Source organism: Apus apus, chromosome 13, assembly GCF_020740795.1.
Source record: "Apus apus isolate bApuApu2 chromosome 13, bApuApu2.pri.cur, whole genome shotgun sequence".
NCBI lineage: Eukaryota > Metazoa > Chordata > Aves > Apodiformes > Apodidae > Apus > Apus apus.
The window spans coordinates 7,017,550-7,042,201 of record NC_067294.1 but is presented as its reverse complement, the minus strand read 5'-3'; the positions used below and the strand labels follow the sequence as shown (position 1 = coordinate 7,042,201).

General features: G+C 50.2%; 1 protein-coding gene across 5 annotated transcripts in view; it reads right to left on the bottom strand.

Annotated features, from left to right (window-relative positions):
* Positions 1–20,715, bottom strand: part of LARP1 (La ribonucleoprotein 1, translational regulator) — a 45,894-nt gene extending 25,179 nt beyond the window's left edge. For 2 of the 5 annotated variants that reach the window (XM_051631389.1, XM_051631390.1), the window contains exons 1-2: positions 20,331–20,714; positions 4,234–4,260 (exon numbers count right to left, since the gene is read on the bottom strand). In XM_051631389.1, coding sequence (XP_051487349.1) covers positions 4,234–4,260; positions 20,331–20,682 — 379 coding nt within the window. In that variant the 5' untranslated portion in view covers positions 20,683–20,714. Of the gene's footprint in view, positions 1–4,233; positions 4,261–12,851; positions 12,932–15,658; positions 15,810–20,330 lie in introns of those variants that run through there. The other 3 variants (XM_051631392.1, XM_051631393.1, XM_051631394.1) reach the window with 3 other exon arrangements.
* Between the last annotated feature and the right edge of the window lie 3,937 nt (positions 20,716–24,652).

Below are 24,652 nucleotides of genomic sequence, written 5' to 3'. Positions count from 1 at the left end.
TTGAGAGCCAAGTGCCTGCTGCGAGACCCTCCAGCTCCACGCGATCGCGGTGTCTAGGAGGGCACCGTGCAGCTCCCACCGCCCGCACCGGGGACCTGAGGGGTCGTACAGGCAAAGGGGAAAACTCTGCACCAAACATGTCTCTGGAAAACCTGTCATCTCAAAGAAAAGAACCAGAGACTGGGTTTCTAGAAAGGAGACTGTGAGGCAATTTAAACATTATCACCTCCCCACTGTGACTCCTGTACGTGACTTTGACTGCTTCTGCAGTGGGATCTCCACAGGATGAGCATGTCCTCTGTCTAGCGGCGACTTGCAAAGTGACCACTAGACCTGGCCCTTGAAGCCTGCACGAGGTCAGCTGCAAACCTGCCTCCCCATCTGCCTATGACAAAAAGAGACTGAGCAGCAGCTCAGCTTGCCAGGCCACAGAAGACAAAGCCACCACTGGGCAGAAATCCAGTCCCATCTCTTGGGGCAGGGGAAAGAAACAGCAATTTGGTGGCAGGAACAGGTGCAACAAACACTCCAAGGAGTTAAGGAAGGCCAGACCTAGGTCACCCACTAAGCAGGGTGCCTCCAGAAACGGGCTGAAGAAGGCCTACAGTGCCATAACCATCTGCATTAAGCGAAGCATGGGTATGGCAGCTTCTTCCCAGTGGCAAATCCAGAGCATTAAAACTGTGACAACAACAAGGCAGCCAAATACTCTTGCAATCTTTTACAGCAGGCAGAAAGGCTCCTTTTTTACTACTTAAGGATTACTGTACCTCAGCCAAGCTGATTTCAGGACACAGTCTCAAAGCATAAGATACAATATCCTCACTTATGCCACCCACCTTAAGCCAGAGGCAGTGAAAGTCAAGATTTTTCTAAGTAACTGATATAACAAATGGTGCCAACTTCTTTCCTGGGTGCACAATCAGGTGGATCCTGCTGCACACTCACCAATCCAGGTAATTCCAGTGCCACAGATGGCTACCTTCTCTGTTTCAATACACACCACAAGAGTAAAAGCACTCTGATCAGAGTGGGCTTTCCCAAAAAGTGAGGAATACTCAGCACCCTGTGCTCAGCTCTGGTCTCTGTATTTCAGCAAGGGCACAGCAGTGTTACAGATGCACAGAGAAAAGCAATTAAATCACCCAGAGCCAGGCCCTTAAGAGGTGAGGCTAAAATGACAAGGATCCCTCACCACTCAGGAGGGCTGGGTGCAGTGCACCATGCCAGGAGAGCACCTCCTCACCCACTGGAACCAGGAATGGCACACGAAGCTAGCAGAAGATCCAATTCAAGGGAGCAAAAGTATTTCCTTAAACAGCAGGCAGCAAATTTGGCCAACCCATGTTGCAACAACTCCTGGTATGTGGATACCACCAACAGCCCCACAAAGGTGTTAGCTGTTCACAGCAAACTCCTCCACAGAGGTCCGGGTGGAGACCTGTCTTCACAGCTTCCCTTTATCAGCAGAAGTGGGGAGTATGGGAGTCCATCCCTCTGCTCTGCTACCACACTGTCAAGCTCAGCACTGCATCTCTCAAGAAGGGAGCTGAAATTTCTCAAGCTTTCCACCTGAACTCCAGATCACGAGGTCTGAAGTGGCTTCTTCTAAAAAGCACCCTACAGCTGCCAAATCCAAGTCACTGGAGGTTGAAGTGGAGAGGACCAAGGAACTTCTGTGCTAGAAAGAAGGGAAGTCAGTCGCCTCTCTCTGAGGCCAGCTTTATTTCCAAATGCTGTTAGGTAACCAGGACACAAACACTGACACTGCTGCCCTTCCACCTCCATACAGCTTGCACGTGACACCAGGCTGAGGGTAGAATGTCTCCAGCATCCATATGCTAACATGCAGGAACATGCTTTGGGGCACACTACAACTTCCATGCCTACAAAATGGCTGATCTTTGGCTCAGGCTCCCCACCTATGCAAGTCCTAACTCTGTTAGCACAACTCAGCATCCTCTGTCATTGTGCTAACTGCTTCTCTGGGCAGAACAGCAGCCTTCTCTCCAAGAGGGGAAACCAGCCTTACAGACCCACCTTGCTTTTCAAGAATAATCCTAAAAAGTAGGCACTTGCAGAGAGAGGAGAGTCCTGGTGACTTGCAGTAACAGACTTGAGCATATTAACTCATTAAACAACCTCAGCAATGAAAGGAGGTGAGGGAGTCAAACCCAACAGCCTCAGGAATATAAAACTCTGCTCCAGGCAAGCTGCTGTCCTCTGCCAGCAGTGCTACCTTGCCTCCCCGCCTGCTGCCTTCACACTTCTGTGTTTTGAGATATCAGGGCTTCCAGATAAGCTCAGTGCATGGGAAGAAAAACCATGGCACCAGCTTTAAGGCTTTTCTGGGAAAGACATAAGATAGGACTGTGCAGTGTCCTGTCCAACTACCATTAAGAGGAATCTTCTTTATACAATTGTAAAAAAATACAAAACCAAACAGAACAAAAAAACACACACACAAAAAAAAAAAAAACAAAAAAACAACCAACAATCCACAAAAAAACCAAAACCCAAGATCCAGAGGTAAAGCTTTCTGCAACACTATTGACATGTAACATGCACACACTGAAATGCTATCATCTGCAGCAGACACACATTCATGCCCCACCCTGGAGAGGCAGCTGTGAAGGTCTCCAACCAGCTGAAAAGCCAAGTTGTGCCAACCAGAGGACACCTCCGAGTGTGCAGCAGAGGCAGACAAAAGGCAACACTTAATGAAGGCAGATCTTCAGCAGGGTAGAGAAAAGCCTCTTATGAGGGGAGGGAAGAACCCTCTAAATAGCAGAAACTTTTATAAGCACTCATTGCTTCATCCTGATTTCACACCTATTGTACTCAACACATGGGAATACACCCTTGCTCCCTCAAAACCAATCTTAATATTTTACTCTCACATGTTCTGAAAACAAGAAAATTATAGAAGACTTGCAAATGGGTTGGGTTACTACTTGAGTTACTTTTCCAACACCTATAGAGGCAAAACTGCAGCGGATCTAATTATATACCACAGTCTTGTTAGCTGGCTAGAGCCCTGGAAACCCATACACATGCACAACTTGCAGCCCTCTGTTCAGTTCATGAAGTCAAATTACACTGTCTCCCATGTCACACCAGACTGCTCAAAATCAGCAAGTTATTTACTGAAATCAGCTTTAGGACAAAGCAGCTGATTTTCATGCTTCCAAATCCTCACCACACCATGCCTCCACAATCAGCAGCAATTTATCCTCATGGTATTGTGTGAACTGGGGAAATAGGATCCCATGCAAAGCCAAAGATAGGTAGGAAGTGGACACACATGTCTGAGGTCACACAAGGCCAAGCCAGGCCCTGATCCCCATTTCTTTGCTATGGGACATCTCCACAAGGGATCACAGCTGTGACACAACAGGATCTTACTGTCTGGCCTTGGCATCACTGGGTAACACAGAAACCTTTCCTTCAGCCGTAGCACTTCAACAACATTAACATCAACCTGGATGAAGACAGTTTGGGAAAGGCACTGATCATTGATACCTGCTTTTAAAAAACTACATCCCCTTCCTGACTTGGGACCTCTGTCCCGAGTAGCCTCCTCACCTTCCCTAGCACCCCAATACATTTCAGCAGAGCCCTTCCTGCTCCTGCACACACTACTGGGACCAAGAAGTTTTCATTGGCCTTGTAGCGATGGCAACACAGTTATCTCAGTTGTCCTTAACAGTGATACTCAGCAGCAACATACAGACCAAAGGAGCAGTCTGCATCTTTTTAAAGTATTGCAAATTCAAATATACATCTTCGGATTCATGGACACATCAAGTTGTATGCAACTACCACACAGACTAACAGCAGCAATTCCAACTTACATGTCAATGTCTTCAGCCATGTGTGACAATCAAGACCTACAAGCTACCAAGCTTTTTCACCCTAGGCACCCAAATTTGCCATGGTACAATGTATGGGACAAAAGTAACTTTCTAGCAGCTGTAGTCATCACTACATGAAAGCACAGAACACATCACTGCCACACAGGAACAGATAAATTATTACAGGGCCTTTTTTTTTTTTTTTTTAGTGTTTTTTGTTTGTTTGTTTTAGTTGTTGTTTTTTTTTTAAGTAATATCTGTTGCCTATTCCTGTAGCAGTCTTCTAAGTCAGGTTAGGGCTGACTGTGCATAAAGAGAAGTGCAGGGAAGGCACCAGAGAGGAAGGTTTGAAGAAATCCATTTAAAACAAAATACATACCAGACTGGCCATCAGTTGGAAATAGATCTGTAAAAGAAAAAAGACAAAAAAATCAGTACTGGTTGCAGCTGGAATGCAAATCAAAAAGGCCCCTCCTCTTGATTTGTTTGTTTTAGCTAAACAGAGGAAGTATTTTCTTAGTATCCCAAGTTAAACATCAATCCAGCTTGGAACCCACCGCAATTAAACCACTTGTTGTTAGAAAGACTTTGAAGGAGACAGTGTTTACCCAAATGTATTGCTCTCATAAATAACCTTCTATATTAACTCCTAACAGACAGCAGTGAGGAATAAAAAGCTTGTGAGATGTACAAAGCTCCACACCATGAGCTAGTCAGTGGCATCCCCACACTCCCCTTGGCCAGCATTTTATCAAATGGAAACCTGCACAGAGAGTTTTTCACATGGTGACCAGCCAGGGAGTGCAGGTGGCAGCCAAAGAGAATGCAAAATGAGCATTTTCCTGATGGTTCTTGGTCTTTGCAGCCACAAGGGAGATCAACAGCTGTGCCTGCCTCCAACACAGCACCTATTCCAGAGAACAGGCAGCCAGAAGCACACATCCATCATCCAAATGGGCACCTGGTGCCTTGGCACATTATGCATCATCTGGGGAGAAGGCCTTCACCTTCCCATCTACATTGGCTCTCCCAGCAAGCAAAGGCCACTGTGCAGAGATGCTGGAGCCTGGAGGATTTAATATCCCGAAACCTTTCCACCCCCAAGCTCTTTTTCCCATTAGAGTTACAGGTCCTTCTCCAGATGGACCCTATTTATTGCTGGAAGATATTCACTGAAGTAGCTGGGAAGGATCAGATGCAAGTTTTGTTCTTTTGAGGGATACAAAGGACCATGTTTGGAGAAACCGTGTTGATAAAAGAAGCTATGAAAGAAGCTATGAAAACAGCACTTTTGAGAGAGCAACACAGTGTTTTCTTCAAGGAACTTGTAACAGGGGGAAGGGAGGCTGCCAGTAAGCCAAGGTCCTCCTAGGCCAGGGGCAGGACCCTGGCTCCTGCTTATCAGCTGCCCAAAACACACATTCAGCTGTATAGTCACAAGACTTGCAGCAAGGACTACCCCTTGGACAGGGCAATGCTCTCTGGCCTGGTCCAACCAATGCAGAAACAGCAAAAACACACCTCTACCAAAAAGCTCCTATTTATCTACCTTTTTACAGTGCACCATGTTCAAGGCACCCTCAGGCAAGGATACTTAATCTCACAGAGCAGCAGCAAGTGCAAGTGGGAAGAGGGAAATAAATCACAAATCCCTCCACCATTACCCAGGGTTATGGTCTGAGGCCATGCTGAATGTACAATCACTGGTAAAAGCCAACACATCCAGAAAAGCCTCCAAGCAACAGTCTGGATCCTTTGCAGACTGTGTCTTCTACTGCAACTTTGCATCAGCACATCACTCAGACAAATCTAAACTTTTGTTTCTTTGATGGCTGACACGGTCAGGCTCCTACAATAGAGAGCAGAAATATCCTGTACTTGATCCAACAGGAACCAAGTAAGTGGCAATTTCTGCACTTCCCTGCTTGGGCAACTCTCAGACAACTGCTCCACAGAGAAACAAGGCGGAACCACTAGTTAATGCACAGCCCACCTGTTTGGACCAGCTAGCTGTAACAGCTATTACCAAGAAACAAAATTTAATTAATAATACAGTGGCTGAGAAAAGGAATTTCTTTTTGCTGGCCAAGAATTACAGCCCTTGGCAACCATTCCCCTTGCTATACCCCTGCCAGGTGCAGTTCTCTAGTTTGAATTCCTGCTAAGCTGTCCAACCAACTCTGCATCAAATGCACAAGGCAGCCTGGTCAGCCATCTGCACAACCAGCCATCCACGAGAGGTCCAGATTATCCCATTCTAGAAACCACAAATGCCACCAAATGAGGTAGCAACTGCAGGTGACTCCTCAGGAATGTCTCCTATCAGTCATGCCACCAATGCAACTCCAACCTCTGCTCAGCTCACTGCTATATTCCCCACTGTCCTGTCTGGCTCTAGAGATGTGCAGCAAGGTTCACCTGGCTTTTCTTGAGCTCAGCCACATCATCTTGATAGCTTATTTGCCACCACATTTACCAGAAAAGCAACGGAATCTCCTCAGTGGCTTAGGTCAGTAGCAAGCAAGGACCGCATGCGGTGGCCAGTGGCACATACTGCTCACATTCACTCCAAGAGGTTTGCCAGTGTAACTCCTGTCCATGAAGAGCACTTGCCTCTTGTCCTCAGCCCTCTTGTCCAGGAAAGACTGAGCTTGCCCAACTCACCACAGCTGGACTTGCTCTTCTGAAAAACAAGGGTTGCTGGGAGGACACATACGAGGCAGGGCTGGTTATGGACCACCAGGCACAATGACCCTTTGGGACGCCATCATCACTTGCAAGCACAAGTGACTATATTAGAAATTAGCCTGACAATTAAGGGCAGCACCTGAGATGCCCAAGAAACATCTAAAACAGGCAGCACTTTCTTTTCCCAAGAAAGCCATGGTGGGTAAGGAGGCAGAAAAACACATGATCAGCTAGGCAAAGATAAATCCCTAGGGCTGCTCTCCAAGGAGCTCATCTATCACACTGCAGGACTGAGATTGCCTGCTCAGGTCAGCTCCCTTTCCAGCACTCCCAAGGTTAAAATCAAACCCAAAGAATCCAAGCACAGAGACCAGGCTGGGATTTTGCCCAACATGAAAAGACAAAGCCAGCAAACCAATCCCACCAATTCTTCCCACCACACACACTGCCTTCCCACCTGCTTTCCCCCAAAGACAGCCCAAAGACAAGTATCCAGATGCAATCCAGATGCTGTGGAGGATGATGCTCTGCAGCAGCTCTGTCCATGCCTGTCAACCTCCCAGTCAAATCCAGCCTCCAGCTGGGCCAACACAGAATAGGCCCTGGGCAGCCAAATGGTAAGGAGCAAGAATTAACAATATCACAATGCAAGCAAGCAAGAATAATGAAATTTGTGGCCTGTGATATCAGATTTTCTTCCCATTCTTGCACACAGACAATTTGTTTCACAGTGTGAACCCAAACCGAGAAGAACTGGCATCTAAATAGAGGGATGACAACCACTGCAAGAACTGCTGAGCTCTTCCTTGTAGTACCAGTCTCTGCCAAGCCAGGTAGTTCCCAAGCTCTTCACCATCTTCAGCTTTATACATTATTCATACAGCCTACAATATCTCAGCAGAAACTGTTTCGTGAGTCTCCCTGTTATCAGCAGCCAGAGATGAAAGAAGGAGTGAGCAGGAGAAGGTGAAGGGTGCATGGTCAGGATAGGCCTGGAGCATCCTTCTCGGGACTGTCATGCACAGGTGCAGACACAGTGCAGAGGTGCTTGCTCTCAACACCAAAATCCAGAGTTGCTGCACAAGAAGCCCAGGAGACATAACTAAATTGAGGGCAGTCGTCCTTATTTTAGGTGGTGCTGGGGATGGATACAGAATCCCAATTTTTACCTGATGGTATTTTTAAATGCACAAGGAGAGCGTATGTTAAAATGGGACATTTAAAGAGAAAAGCTGATGCATTCACACACATACCCTCTCCCCAGGGACCATCTGGCCACTGCTGCTATTCAGGTATCTGGGACAGGTCCAAAAAGGCTACCCCATTTACAAGCCCACATCTCCCCTCCACTGCTCCTCTGCTCACTGCAGAAGCACACTGCCACCCGGGCTCTTCCACCAGCCACACTTGTGTGGAATCCAAACCCCTTCACAGGAACCCTGCCTTCTCCCTGCTTAGGAGCTATGGCCAGAAGGGGAACCTCTGCCATCCACTGCCTGTCCCCAGCCCCGCTGCCACCAGCACCATTATCCCATCACAGATGCTGCCTCTTCTCAGCAGGGCCCAGGCAGCAGTGGCTGGAGAGCAGCTCATTAGCCCTGACGCAAGAGAAACGCTGACTCGTTATTACAACAACCCGCAGCCCCAACTGCCGAGAGGGGCAGCACGGCCGCAGGCTGAGAGCCAGCTCCCTGCACACCACCTGCAATTACTCTTCTGCTCTCCAAACAGAGGGAAATAGGACCTCGGTGTGCTTTATGTCACCTGCCTGTCGCTAAAGGACACTGCCTGGTATCGCTGCACCGGTGTGGTGCCAAGCAAGGACTGCTCCTTCTGCACAGGTTCAAACAGACATGACAGCACAGCCCTCGGCTGCTCCCAACAGGACTCAGGGCCCATCCACACTGCCGCTGCCACGGGAAGACACTAGCTGATTTGTTCTGGCTTTCAACCCATGAAGTTGTAACTAAATCATCCTCCACGTTTTGCAGACAAAAGACTTGGACGTCAGCAAAAAAATGACCTCTGCAAGGTCATGCAGGGACTCGGCAGCAGAGACGTGACCAGAGCTCAGTCGTGATGGCTCGAAACCTGGAGGGCTCCACTGGCTGCCCACGAAAGGGATGGGGAAGGGAAATGCTGGAGGACAGCAGTATCTCCAGGGATCTCTCCTCCTAACCTGACCTGCTGCCCAGCACATAGGATTCAGTTCTGCTCCTCTGGCTACAACAGCAATGCTCCCAGTGCAAACAGCACAGGCAGGGAAGAGGTCCAAGTTACACAGTCCAATGTCTGCTGCAAAGAGAGCAGTGCTGCTTGAATCTCTCCCCTGTCACAGGCAACTTTTCAGATCAAATCTCTATCACCTGGCTTACCCTCAGAAGACAAGGCAGTGTCTGTACAGGTTCCTGAGACAGTTACATGCCTCTTCAAAGCAATGCTCAGAGGAGTAAGGGGCGAGGTCTGCTAGGAAAAAGTAGCAAAGCAAGAAACCCCAAACCCCAAAAATTAGCATGGCCAATTATGTCTTTCCCGAGATCTTGCTTGCTTCCTGCTCCTCCTCCTTCATTACTTGCTGAGCAGGCTTGGGGAGGGTCAGGCTTCCAGCCACCCAGAACTTCCCAACCCTCTCCAGCTGCCAGGTCCAGGCAAACACTTCCCATGCCTCTTAACCATGCTCGGCTACTGTAATAAGTATCTTTACCTATTCAAAGACAAGCTGAAGCTGGAGACAGGTGAAAGATCCAAGCCAGATGGATGAACCCTAACCTGATGCTAGTTAAGCACTAGGACAACAATAAGGTCTGAACAAGAAAATTATAAAAAGCTACAGAAGCTTTAATCAGCTCCCAAATCCATTTCTCTGCAAGGGTATCCAGACCACCGGACCCTGGTATCTGGTGTACTCTCCATCCAGAGAGGCTTGGTTGCTTCTTAGACACCTCCATCACCTACGCTGGCTAAAGAGCTGCAGCCAGTGTGAGCTCTGCCATAGATTTCCCACAAATCACATGGAAACAAATACTTGAAATAGGTTTCCAGTGTATTAACGACTGTGGTTTTGGTGAAGTCCAGCTGGGGTGCCTGTGCTAACTTTATGTACTCGAATTAAGATTTCCAGCATCACCAAGTTGCAAGAAGAAACTCCCCTGGAAAAAAAAAAAATCATCTACTCCAAAATCTGAGCATTATCTGCCTGAGAAAGCTCCCTAGCTTTGACTTCACACCACACACTGAACTAAATTAGTACCTTAATGCTGACGTTCCGTCTCTTCTGGACAGAAGGGAGCAGAGTTGACCGAGTAGGGCTGTTACTCTGGCACAACATACAGTCAGTGGTGCCAGTGGGACCGGCACCTTTCAGACAACCTCTTAGAAGAGGGTCCAAGTCTCTTCTCCAAGCATCAGAGATAGCAGTGGGGTTCTGGGGAACGCATCTGGTCAGCCTGACCAGAAAAAAATGAGAGTTCTCCAAACAGATAGTCCTATGAATCCAACACTCACATATGTGCAGGCACACAAGGAATAACTGTAAGGTCATGGCTGTTTTTTCTCCCATCCACTTATCAATGCTTGCACTGGAGAGAACAAACACTGGGTGTTCTCTCCCATTAACCCCTTCTTCTCAATCTCCAAAATGGAGAAGCAGCACTGCTTTAAGCATGAGTCCTAATGCTCCTAATCACAAACCTGCCAAAAAGATGCAGGGGAAGAGCAAGGCACCTTAAAGGTGCTTGGTTACGGTTCCCATGAAGCAGTTGGTGACCCAGCTCTCTGCCTCATATCCTTTCATCTCCAATAAGCCTGAAGTGACACTGTTGGAAGTCTCCAGCCTTTCAGGAGACCAACCCTACATGAACCTGGGCCCAATGAATACAGTCACCCTTCCTAAATTGTTCTTTAAGCTACTGGATATTGAACAGGCAGTAAAATTTCAGGATCCATTCTGGTGTGGCCCAATAGCCAAGTGGATCCCACACTGTGGAAAGCAATTCAAGATGGTGTTTCCCTCTGACAGAGTTATGGCACACTGCGCTGCAACATTATTTTCTACATGCACATCCAGGGAGGCAGTCTCAGACACCAGAGTGAAGCTTTGCCCACTCAATAAGCAGTGGGTAAGATGGATCCTTCTCCCTACAGAGGAAAATCCATTACTGTAGCCAGAAATCCAGAATCTCTCCCTACCTCCTTTAAAACACCAGTATCATAGGTATGCCCTATAATATCAGGCAGGGATGCCATCTACCCATGTGAAAACCCCAGGAACTGAAAATTGCAAGGCACTCTCCAGCTTAGGACTGTGGGCAGAGCGCCAAGCAGGGGCTCTGTAGGATACACAAGGCAGCACAGTGAAGACAACATAATTAAATCTCTTAACTGAGTTAGAAATCATCAGACCCACAATTTGAGATGTTCCCCCCTCCGGTCCAGGGTATCTGGTTGGTTTTAATCAAACACACAGCTTTTCCAATCACCCTGCAAACTCCATCCTCACTTGGTTCCAATTCTCTGCTGTTAATTAGATCAACTCAGATTTCAGCTTCAACTGAAGTTAAGAGGTTGTCTGCCTGTAATCTGCCATGTCCCTTCTATATCATCTTCACAGTTGTACTCACAGGTTTAATTTTACCTAGTAAAAAAAAAAAACGGGTCTCTTACAGCTAATTCCTTCCTGCATAGCACGCAAATGTTCCGTCATTCTCTGATTAAAATAAGGGGAGCTAGAAGAGTTAATCTAAGATTAGGTAGTCAAAATAAATGAGTCCCCCTTTTGTTCAGTGCAAGACCCCCTCTGCACTGACAGGATTTCTAAGCACTCAGATGTGTTAGATCGTATTGGGTGTTCCCCCAAGCTCTCAAGGTTTATCTGCGAGTTGGGAAGCGAAATTTAATATGATTACAGCCAGCAAAGTCTCATGCTTTGTCATCTAAGCACATGGTGGAGGCACTTCTGTGATTTGCTTTTCTGTCTTGTTGGGTGGGATCTTGTGCACAAACATCCTATCACTTTGTTTCAGTCAGAGTAAAACCTACCAACATTATTTTTGGGACCTATTTCTTCACATTTCAATATCTGCTGCTACAAATCACATGATTTCTCAGCATTGTGCATACTGGTGTCACTCTTTACACTTAACTCTTCGCTGTTTTTCTCTTTACTTGCCCCCTTGCAAAGCCCTGTAGTTTAACTGTAAACATGAGCCCATCTGGGCCTACACAGGTAGGGCAAATGCTTGTCACTCCTCTAAATACCTCTTTTTGTGCTAGATGAGGCCAAAAGCACTGCTATTTGTTATTAAGGTCAAGTCTTTATTTTCAGTATACTTGTTCTGTGAGGCTGAGAGCTGACAGACAGACACTGCTCCTGAGCTATGCTGACTTTGTGACTATTTGGAAGGGCTACAGTGAACGTATAAAATTACTGTAGTGAGAATCCTGTGTGTCTTGCAGGAATAATCTCAGTGCTTCTTTTGCAACATTTAATACAAAAATGGAAGATGTGACCTTGGAGAATCTAAAGACATTTATTTCTTGTAGTTTGAAGTGAAGTGAATGTTGACTTATCAAAGATTTGAGCGTTCCTTATTAATCACAGGTTCTCACAATCTCATCCCACCACTAGCTTCATTATCTGTAAGTGTGCAAAACAGATAGTTTGGTAACTAACATTTGGTAAATTAATAATCACCCATCTGCACCAACTAGAAGCTTTCAAAAGCACAGTTGTAAGTAAAAACAAAAAAGAACAAAGTTAATTTAGTGTGAAGGCTGAATTACAAATAATCTGCATAGAGACAGTGCTAAGTATTTAGCAACATACCCACCTTCTGGCAGCACCTCTGAGTTACCAGGCAGGTAAGACACCAATCTCCCCACACACCTTTTCTCTGACTTTCCCATCAACAAAACCCTACCCCTTCCTCATTTTTGTGGTTTTTCCAATTTCATACTTGTTTTCCCACATATTTGGTCAGGAAAAACTCACCTCTTTTCTCAGTGTTACAGACTTCTTAAAACCTAACATACCTAGCCCTGAAAACGCTCTGTTCTCTCCACACACGAATCCAAGCAGGTGAGTCAAAAAAGTCAAATGACTACCAGGAAAGGAGAAGAGATAAGAAGCCCCCCACGCCCTCCCTCTTGCCAGCAGCTCCCTTCCAGCAGCCATGCCCTGCAGACTGCAGAGTCACTCTGCAGGAGCACGGCACACGCCGCTGCTCAGCTGGAAAAACGCGCTCAGCAGTGCTCGGGAGGGACTCTGCTTCCTCCCACCGCCCCCGAGCCCCCGGGGCTGCACCCCCATACCTGGGCAAGGAAGAGAGGAGCAGCACCAGGCTCCCAGGCTTACACAGCCCCTCTGGCTGCACTGCTGCCCAGCAGGAAGGACACACAGCACATTTCCGCCCCCCACCCCCACCCGCCCAGCTTTCCAATCATGGTTTAACTCTGGCTCGTGTGTCAAGGACACGTGAGGTCCACAAGGCCCATCCAAGCCCCAGTGTCTCCCCAGTGCCCCCCCGGCTATGGCTCTCACTGTCACCAAGGGATGTCTGCAGAGCCTGCCAGAGACCAAACAAGTAACACTGTGGAACACCAGAGATGGCTCTCCTCCACCACCTTCCTCGTGAGGCAGGGATATCTCTCCTGATCCCGTCACAGTGGCCAGGAACACTTTGGGGAGCAAGTCAGAAGTGGAGAGAAGCACCTGTGGGCATGTGGCCAGGTCACAGGCCAGCTCTGCCTGCTCAAGCTGCAAGTTTCAGACCCATTTCCAGCCACTTCAAGAGGTGCCCGGCAGGAAGTGAATGTGCTTCCCCAGGAGCACAGGTCAGGGCAAGCTGTGCCTGCCAGCACACTGTGTGTGCCACACATGCTCCGAAGGAAACCTAAGTGCCATTTTCTAGAACAAGCTAAGAAGGGGTGCATGTGTCACCTCTGAGCGCCTCAAGAACCAGACTGAGTGGCACTGACAGACCTCAGTCGCACCAACAGCCACCTCCACTGGCCACTTCTAAAGCAAACCGAGGCTTCCACCTGACCTGTCGTGCTAGAGCATCCAACCCAGCCACGGCCACCACAGTCATCTACCATATACCACCAGTCCCAAGCTATTTGCAGCAGAGATCTCTACCAAACCTTCTGGCTTGGGACAAACCAAAAAACAAACAAAAATTAAATCACAACCACTGAAGAGAACAGAAGCCCACTGCGTGTTCCCGTACAGTGCTACAATACACAGAAGAGTCAAGACAAGCTGCTGCTCCTAAGTCAGCTTTGCTCCAGAAGGACAGTGAAGGTAAATCACTGACGATGCAGGTATTACATCAGCCACTTCACAGCCTTTCCTCCCTCTCCTTGGACGTCACGGAAGAATATTCCCCAGCACATGTAGCTTAATGCTGTAGGAAGAGCTCTTGATCCTGGCAAAACCCACAGCGAGTGCCACAGCGAAGCTAGGCTGGACAACTTGCTAAGGGTGGCAGCAGCAGCACAGTGCAACACTGAAACCAGTAGAGCTACAACACATCATATGCAGATTTGCTCAGCAAAAAGGTCATCCACTCATGCCTGCCCCCAAAAGCCCCTCAAACTAAATGCAACGTTGATAGAGGAAAGTTCAGTTTGGAGGATCTTCTGGGAACCTGCAATTACAGAATGACCCTCTGTTTAGAAACATGTTGATACTTGACCACTGTTCTCACAATCCTTCTTCCCCCCCACCCCCCTCCCAAAAAAAAAAAAAATTACATCTAGAGCAGTATTAGAATTGCCATGAGCAAATCTATTTTCACCAAATCTTCATGTCCTCATGCCAGTTTTTATTCCACAGCTGCAGGACCTGCACATGCTTTCACTTCTCCTTTCTGCCAAGCAATCCAGACCAATCCTGACCTGGGACTATCTCCACAAAGAGGTCTGGTAATTGATTTATTCAAGGCCAAATTCAGTTCCCATTTGTTTTAGGCACCAACTGTTGCTTCCTGAATACACAAGCCGTTGCTTTAAGTTCTCATGGCACTGCATTAAACTTCTCTAAACCTTTCTTTTGCCTCTCCTCTACCCTGCTCAAGTCACACAGGTGTATCATTTGCTACCAGATGTTCAGATTAGCGTTTACCTCAATGCAAAGTGAAGTCTCTCAACTCCACTCAAAGATCACTAACAAGGACCTCAACCTGCAGGAGGAGTTTGGATCTGAGGCCCAATCTCAAGTGAATAAAGGGAAAAAATACAGAGCTGGCCATGTCAGAGACCACACACTCACAAAGAGTACCCAGAGCTCTACCCAATCCCAGGTGATGACTTCTTGCCCATGCAAAGCTACACCAAGACAACTTTTACCATCGTGCGACAGCCCAACAGATAACACCAAGATTGCACCGCCCCATTCCCCAAGCTTCCTGTGTGCACAGCAAGCCAGGGATTTGACAGAGCAAGCAGTGTGTAGACTTAAGCCCTTGCTGGAAGTCAGCAAATGTTCCAATGCCAAAATGACCAGAGGATAAATAATATTTTAAAGACCATAATGTAAATTAGTATGGTGGTTGGGAAAGAACAAAGCTCACCAATCCCAACTGGACTTACGGTAAGAGTGGAGCGAAAAGCCTTCCCAACTCTCTTATCAGTTATTTGCCAGACCTACAGTGAGGCCACCATACCTCTGCTTACCTGGTCACTCAGATGGGAGCACAACTCCGCTGGGAGATGCACCGCCGCAAAGGACACCACAATCCTCAGGCAGTATACTAGTGTATTTAAGTTTTCATTAAAATATTATTTTAAAACCCTTGCTCTTCGTAGCCATAGTAACTATAAGGATTAAAAACATCCAACCTGGTCTAAGCAACACAGCTTTCTATTAAAATTCCTTATTTAGCCAAACAAGCACTACCACTGAGATGGTGTCAGAGTTTCGCTACAAAGTAGTTTCAAGTATGCAAAGAGCAACCTAACTCTACCCAAGTTGGCATCTGGCATGCCCCTGAGCATAATTTCACACTATTCGAGCACAGCGAAAGGATCAGGTGCCATAATTTGGAAGGAAGAGCAAAGCATTGCAGCCTCAGTGCCCCCATTCCCAGCCCTGCTTTTTGCACTTGATTTGTCCTCACATCTGACCGAAGTCTGTCCTTCTGCTGCCCAATCCAGGGATCTCAGATGAAATCCTGGTGGAAATCCCCACAGCACGACAGGCAGTGAACAGCTTAAAGGAAGAGTTACGGAAGTAAAGAGGTGACTGGTGAAAATCCTCCAGCAATGCCTCAGACCTAGCAATCTGAAACTGGAGGTCGCAGGAGAAGCAACGACTGAAGCCCAGCAACCAGGGCCAGTGAGTCAGCTCTCAGGAGCTACGTTGCATTCATTCCCCAGCCTTCCCGAAACAAACAGTGCAGAACAGGGCAAAGGTCCAGCACAAAGCTGAAGGGCAAAGGTATGTGGGGGAGGTAAAACACTAACCTTCACAGTTTTTTGGAGCCGAAAGTTCCAGTTACCCTCGTCCTCTCTGACAAGATGGGAAGAGTTACTCCAACAGGAGTTTGGGGATTGGAACAAAACAGTGTTTCAGAGAGCAAACTTGGGGGGGGGGACCAAGACAACGACTTTTGCTGTGATAGCTCTGTTGCAACAAGCAGCCAGAAAAGCTCCACAATAACATGCCATGACAGAAAGAGAATTGCCCAACACTCTGGAAATAGGTGTGTGCAGCACTACTGAGCAGGATACCTAACACGTCTAACTCTGAACGCAAAGAAACACCAAAGGTAAAGTAAGCTTCCCATGTATCTTATCTCCCTGTACTAGAGGCTGGTTTCAAGGAAAGCCCTATGGGGAGTTACTCAGTGAGGGGTGAGAAGCTAATGAATCTTCCCCTGCTTTCTCCTCAGTACGGGTAGCCAACCCAGTCTCTGCTCTGGCATAAAGCAACATGCAAGCTCTCTGAACAATAGTCAGCTAACCTCTGGTGCTTGCTGCTAGCAACTAAGGTGTGCCTTCTGGAAACTACTGCTTATCCACCCAGTGTGCTTGCCAAACGGCACACAAGAAACTCTACACTCAAGAAACTAAAACACCTCCTGCATCTCCACTAGGAAATGCACCACTTTCTCCTGGCTGAGCATTTGCAATGAGGATGAAAACGGGCACAGAAGTTAGTGCAGGCAAGGCTCGGCAAATGCAGCGTTGGTCTGCGTGTTCTTACTTCCAAGATGTAAATGGCTGCAAAAATTAAGAAGTGCCAAGTGCCTTGATGCAACATTTCTTGAAATAAATCCAGCTGGTTTTCAAATTGGGGTGCTGTTAACACCTGTCTGCACCAACGCTTGCATCAGCACCAGCCCTGGTGCAGGGCACAGCGGAGGAGTACAACGTGTTCCAGAAGGTCGAGCTGTCTTAACTGCAAGCCACACTTCTCCTCCATAGAAGAATTTGAGAAAATACTTTTAATTTGGTTTACAGCCAAAAGTGCAAAGCTGTTTTTGCCAGAAAACATTTCCTTTGCTACTGCAGACACACACACTACCATCATGCCTTCGCCAGTCAGGCTGCTGGCTGCATTTATTTGCATGATAAGAAGAAAATGTGCAATAACTGGGGACAGTCACACAGCCCTCGTTACTAGATCACTAGAGAGTAAAAATGAGGCATCATTAATTACCAGCTCTGCCAGCACCCCTCACAAGCAGTAAAAGTGTCAAGCACAAGCCTTACAAGACAGGACTGTGCATTATCTCAGGGCTCAAAGGATGCCCTCTGCTCTCTTGCACCCTGACTCTGAAACATAACATGCATCTTGCCAAGACACCACGAAATTTTTCTGGTGTGCCAGCCCAGCTGAGCCTCAGCCTCCGCACAAGCAGCATCACTGTTGTCTAACTTGATCTAATGGTTGCTCCATTTATTGCCACGCCATTGTACTTTTGGTAGGAGGGGTTAAGAAGGAAGGAGAGGCTTTGCTTCAGTAGTCCTCCTTCCTGAAAAAGCAGAAACATTTATTCAAAACGCCCTATTACAGACCTCAATGTTAACCTTGAGAGTAAAAATGCTGCAGCAAGCAGGCAAGACATCAAATTCTGAAGAAAAACCCTAGTCTGTCAAAAAAGGACACTCTTCAGTCCCCACATCAGCCCCCCAATGCATTCAACTTTCCCAGCAGCAGCGAGTCAAAGAGTTCATAAGAAGCAGAGGTGGATTTATTAAGCTCTTTGCTATCCATATTCCAACACAGACAGCAGAAACTCCCAAAGATTTTGAAGGTGGCCATTTTCTCTGGGCCAGAGCTCAGTGTCTTTACTTTTATAAGCACCAATACCAACTCAGACCATTAAAGAATGGGTGAACACCTAAGGAGCAGGTCTTGGACATTAAATTGGCGGGCCTGTAATTAATATAATAATTATAAAAAATTAGGGCTTTCAGAGCTTGTAAAACAAGTCATAGAGGGATCCCTTTATCTTTCAAGAGCTGCCCACACTAGGCTCCTTGGTCTCCTCACTGCCTCTGGCAGGATCAGGGCTGGAAACATCTACTGTCTCCAACACACAAGCACTGCTCTGGGAACACTGCTTGATGTGGAGCCACTGCTTTCTAAGCTCTGCTGAAAAACCAAAAACATCTAATGGTGACTTTCCAGAGTTTAAAAGCTCTCAATCCACTTCAAGTATATAAAGGACTGACTTTCCTTCAGCAATCCTCCTGAAGGTCACAACACGACAACTCACCTCACCAGCACTGTCTTTGTAACAAATTTGAACTCCAGGTCTCTTTTTATAAGCATCTGCCAAAAGAAATCCTCCACCAAAAGCTACGAAGACATGACACAAGGCTGTAAACTCTGCAAGAAGGTACTTGGGCCAAGGGGCCTCCAAGCAAGGTCAGCTGCCTGCCTGCCTCTCGTGGGAGTTCACCAGCCGTGTTTATTTTACACGTTTTCTCTTCTGCTAACGAACAGGCAGCAAGAGAAACAATGCCCCCAGAGAGGAGAACCAAGTGGCAGCGTCTGGGGCACTGCAGGAACCAGTCACTGCTGCCAAGCGTCCCCAAACACACCACTAACCAATTTCAGAGCTTAAGCACCTTTGGGAATCCTGGGACAACGGCACTGGGTCCAATAAAATCCTGAGCATTGCAGCCTTACTCTCTTACCCTACCTCAAGCTAGACACACGACTGATATCTCTCCCTCAAAAAATCATCTCAGGGGTCGCAAGGGCCCCCTCCTCGTGCTGGACAGATGGCCTTGCCTCTGCTCACTCCGACGAGTCGCCCACCTCTGCGACAGGCCTGGTAACGAAACTGGACGCGCCTCAGACATGAGCCTCAAAGAGCAACGTTCAGTCTGGCTGTTCTGCATCTTTTGGCTTATTTCTAGAGACTGTTACCCCAGAAGGCAGCACGATGGAGTGCAGCTTTCACACAAAGGAGCAATGTGACTGGTTTTGTGTCATACCACAAGAGGCAAATGCAGCCAGCAACGCTGTCCTGGATTTCGTTAGGCTTTGCTTATGTTGGTGCACCCAGTGACAAACCACCAAACAATCTGAACACGCACTTTTACCTGGCACATTTAACTTCTCCTCTGCACTCCCCACTAAGACGACAGCTTTCCAGGTGGAAACTGCAGAGCTGTCCATCTCCCAAAGATCAATACCTCTGATGAATCATCACACTAAGCAGAAACAGTTCTTGCAAAACACTAGTACATACAGTAACTGGGAATGTGATGTATCTGACGGTGCAATGTCAGAGTTAAATGGGGCAGGCTGGAAAAATTAGAAGTGTCTTTCCCAAACAGGACGCTTTGTAAAAACTTCTCTGCATTCCTCTTAGTAACGATTCACCTGAAGCAGGTACGAGCGATGCCCTCCTGATAAAAGCAGCACCTAGCCCAGCTTCCGAGGAAATGGTGTTCTGCACTTTTCAGCCTTTGCTGACGACTGCAGCGGGTTACAACGCGATTTGGACAGCGTCACCCCGTCCCTTCCGCGGGACGCTGCCCCTCCGCTTCCCCAAGCGACTCCTTTCTGCGGGGACACCCTCCCACCCCGCCGCCGCAGCCGCGCACGTTTCGCTGCTGACAACCTCTATTCACGGCTGCAAACGTGCAGGGGCAGAGCCGCTCTCGACCGCAGCCCCCGGCCCCGCCGCCATGAGTCGGCAGAGAAAAGGCAGCGCGGCCTGCGCGCCGGGGGAGCCGCCGCCGCACACGTGGGCAGCGCCAGGGCCCTCCGGGGGAGCGGCGGGGCCGGGCCGCGCTCCCGGGGGAGCCACCACGTTGCCTGCGCTGCGGCGGAATGCTGGGAGCGGGGGGGGCACGGCCGGGAACGGGGCGGGATGGGGGGGGGGGGGGGGGGGGGAGCCGCGTGCCCACCGACAGGACCCCACCGCCTCGCGGCTCCTCCGGCCGCCTCCGGCCGGGTGCTCAACGTCCCCCGCCTCCCCCCCCCGCCGCCACCGCCGCCTCATGGCCGCTGCCCGGGCCGGGCCGCGCTCCCCTCCCCCGCACACGCGCTCCCCGCCTCATGGCCAGGGATGGCGCCGCCGCTTCCTACTTCCAGGGAAGCCCCCCGCACACACACACGCGCGCACACACACACACACACTCACTCACGCCGCCCCCGCCGCGCTCCCCCGCGCCCGCCGCGGCCCCGCTCCCCGGCAGGCCGCACGCGCGTCCCCACGCCGTGCCGCATGGCGGGGCCGGCCGGGGCGCGGTCGGCGGCGCAACCAGCCCCCCGGCCTCCCCGCAACCTCACTCCAACCCCCCCCCGCCAGCCCCAGCACCCACCTGGAGGCGACTGGCCGTTAACCGCCGGAGCGGCGGCCGGGGCGTTCTTCGTCCAGGGGTTCACCTTGGGCGGCGGAGCCTCGATGAACTCCCGGCGCCCCGCTCCGCCCGCCTCGCCGCCGTCCTCCGCCTCGCCGCCCGCCCTCAGCAAGCTCTCCTTCTCCTGGTTGTTGCTCTCCTCCTTCTGCTGCTTCGCGCTGGGCGGCCGCGACGCCGCGGGGCCGCCGTCGGGGCCCATGGGCGACTCGCCCTTCTCCCGGCCGCCGTCCTGCGGCGGCTTCAGCACCAGGGCGCGCTCCTCGGCGGGCAGCAGCGGGGCGCCGGGCAGCAGCGCCTCCACCTGCGTCGCCATCTGCGCGCCCCCGCCCCGCTGGGGAACTCCCCTCCCCACGCGGCGCCCCCCGAGCCCCGCCGCGCTGCCCGCTTCCCCGCCCCCCCCTCCCCCCCCGCTTTTACCGCCGCAATATGGAGACGCGCGGGGACCACGCGACTGCCGCGGGGGCGCGCCGGCCGGCCCGCACGCGCGCGCGCGCCGCCGGCGAGGGGAGGGGCGGGGCGGGGCTGGGGCGCGTCTCCGCGGGCCGTCCGGCGGCGCGCACGTGCCTGATGCAACGCCCGGTTGAGCGGGGCGGGGGCGATGCGGGGGGCGGGGGGGCGGGGGGGGCACTTAAAGGGGCCGCTCGGGCCCAGGCACCGCGCCCGTCCCGGGGCCGCGCGGCCGGATCGGGGGCACCGGGACTTCCCGCCGTTCCCGACCCGGAGCCGAAGGATGAGGATGCTCCCGCGTGCCCACGCCCGGGGATAACGGACTGGGCAGCTGTGGGTGGTTTTGCCTCCGGTGGGAGGTGCGGGAAGAGTGCTGACGGTGCACGGAGAAGGATGAAGATCCGATTTACACAGGGCAGATGTTAGAAGAAGCCGAGGGGCAAACTCGGCACCCTGTTCGGGGAGCAACAGCATAAAGGGCCTGGCGGATCCCAGAGGGAATCCCAGGGGTGCTCCAGTGGGACCGTCTTGGCTCCCTGTGTTCCTCGCTCCCCAGGCCGAGGCTCAGCGAGCACCCTCATGGGCTGCAGCCACGGGGATCACCACGTCCCAAATACATTTAAGGATCTGAATGGTAAAATCCCAAAAATAAGTTTATATAAGATTATTATAATTCCAGAAGAGCTGGCCAGTGGCCTGGCTGCCTGACCGAATGTCCCATGGGGATGCTCTGATACCTGAGTTGCAATATCACAAGGCATGTCCTGTACTGCATAAAGCCTGATCTCACATTTGCCAGGGGGTCACCGCGGCCCTCACCAGCACGGCTCAGGAGCTGCTCAAATCCCACCCATTTGGGCCACCTTCCCCGGCAGCCAGGCTTGCACCTTTACCCTCTCTAGGAGGGGATCCCCAGGTGGGGCCCACAGTGTGGTTGAAGAAGGTGGCTGCAGCATGTGACATGCAGTCCAATGGGGTCCCTGTGCTTTCCCCTGCTGCACTCCTGCTGCTTGGTCCCTTTGGGATGCTGCTCTGCTGCCACGTGCTCGGGACTGAGAGCCAAACTGGCTGCAAGGCTGCCAGGCAGGAGGGAGCTGGGCAGGCCTCACCCACGCTCGCTCGGCGGCTAGCCAGGCCAAACCTCAGAGTTTTAAATGTTAGAAAATAAATGGATGGGTGAGGGGGCAGAAAGGGAAGAATCCGTGAAAAGTTTCTGCATCAGCCGCAGGGAAAACCACCTCGGCTGGTCAGCTCCCAAACACCCAGCCTTCACCTGAAGGGAAGCTCAGGGTGCACCATCTCCAGCCGGTGCAAACACACCGGCCGTGTCCAGCAACCTCGAAGCACCCCGCTCCTCCCTTGGTGTCCTCACCTCTGCCAGGCCCATCTCCCCCTGCTCTGCCCAGCATTTGCAGCACTGGGATATTCCACTCCTTGGCTCTGGAGACTTGCTGAGAAGCAGCTAAGTCACCACATTTGTGCCGCACAATTCACCAGGAAGGAATCCAGCTCTGCTTTCCCCAAATTTAACAAAAACACCTAACCATTAATCCCAACCTGCCTCCCCACCTCACTCCTCACCCCAGACGTGTCCCTGTGCCTACCCAGGCCATGCCAAGCAGCTCTGGTGCTGCCTCCCAGCCCTGTGCCTGCTGCACAGACTCTGAGGAAGCAGTCTCCAGGGAAACTCCTCTGCTGAGCAATGATTTAGGCAGGAGCTCCCCACCTCCCTTCCTCTGTACACAACAGCTTACTTATTTTCTCCCTGACTGAAGCGTGGCTTGCATATTTATCACAGCTGTCTGGTTTCTTTGATGCTGGCCTGGAGGTTTAAAGATGTTTTCATGGTGGTGTTTATCCTCTTTGAGCATCTCTGGGTCCCTCCTAGCCCTGAATATTCCCAGTTTCATTTCTGCCAGGCTGGCGACCTCACGTGGGGTCCTGACCCTCCCTTTGGGAACAGCTTTAATTCAGTGGCCTGGAGCAAGTGTTGTGCATGGGGGGAAGCACCACACGGCCAAGGTGACTGATAGACCCCTGAGAACCCCACCATCCTGTTTGGATGGTAGCTCAACTCCTTTCTCAGGTTCTGCTTGCCTAATTTTGTCTCTATTCACATGAGCACTCTTGGTCACATCTCTTCTTGCTGCATCAGAGGGCTGTGCTGACCTCACAGCCAGCTTTGACCAGGAGTGTGCTTCCAAAGGGAATCTTCTTACTCCCCAGCACCTTTGGACCAGCTCTCTCACTGCCAGCCAGCCCTGGTCACGCTCTTCCCTGATGAGGTGATGTAAGCCCAAGCTTTACACGTGGACGGTAGAACATTAAGGCTCAGGCGCTTTTAACACTTTGCCAAAGAGAAAGGGGATTTTGCCAATAAAAGCCCAAACTTCCTTTCCTGAGTCATGTGCTTTGACTTCTTTTTGTAGTCCTTACTGCTCCAAGAATCCTGCCAGGCAGGAACTCAGACAGGGAGGAAGTGCTCCAGGTCGGGCAAACGTTCCTCCAGCAGCCCTGCAGTGCTGCCCTCCAGCAAACCCAGCTGCCCGGGGGGCTGAACCAGCAGTCCTGCTCCCGAGGGGCTTGCAAATGCAGCGTGACTCACCACAAGGCAGGGCTACCTCTGGCATCCATGGGGGAACAGCTTTGCAAAGGGCACCCAGAGCTCATTCCTGTAAGAGAAATATCGTGCTGCTGCAGAACCGTTCCCAAGTCTCATGGCCACCAGTTACAATGCTAGGACCTAAATGGGAATTTTCAATTTCAGAAAACCTGACAGTTTGCCATTGAAAAATACCTGGCTCTTCATTCTATGATTGTCATCAAGAAACTCTGACCCAACCATTTCAATCTGGATCAGATTCTCTCCCACCCTGCTGGTCTCAGTTTGCAGCACCAGCAGTAACTGGAGCTGAGGGCAGGTGACTCCCAACCTCAGCAGACACATTAGTGGCACATCACGGTCATCACAAAGGACTCAAGTATTTTTAAAATTATACCTCAAACCTCTTATTCTACTACCCCGAGTAATGCTATTTCAACCCACCTTAGCTCAGAACCAGAAGAAAGCACCCACTCCTGCAGGATTCTGTCAGAGAGACATCCTGCAACACCTCCTTCCTCAACCCAGATTTTAACCTCTCCTTGCTTGTGGTTCCTAATCCCAGAGCTTGCTACTCTGCTCTGGGCAGAGGGAGCATGCACAAAAACATGACATACAGCCAGAGCACCAAACTCTCTGCTTCTCCTGCCAGGGCAAGGGGATGGGAACACACCAAGTGCTCACGGACAGTCCTGTAGGCTTTTCCTCTCTGCAGCCATGTGACCTGGACAGGTGGAAGATATTTCCTGGCTCCAAGATATATGCACCTGGATGGACCCTTCTAGCAAAGCATATGAACAATCAGCATGAAGAGTGAATGCAGTCACACTAATAAGTAATTTTCAACCTGTGTAATAAAACAGCAGACACTAATGAGTTCCATTACATCCCCATTAAAAAGTGCTTTCACCTAGCAGGACTCCACAGCTCAGGGTCTCAGCAGTTTGATGCCGCCACTCAAACCACACGTGGGGTAAAAACCAGGTCCCATCAGCCCCGTGGAGCTGCTGGCTCCACTGGGAAGTGGTGCTGCAAATGTGTTCCTGTCGAGAGTGCATGGACTTCCCTGGTATTAGGAAGTTAGACTTAAATAAGAGTTAATATCCCAGAATTAGAAATCTGATACCTGCTATGCAGTTTTTTGCATGCTTTTGGTAAAGGGATCAGAAGGGGGGATATCTAAGGATACATGACTGCTTTTATCATCACAAGTTTTTAATCCAAAAGCCACAGT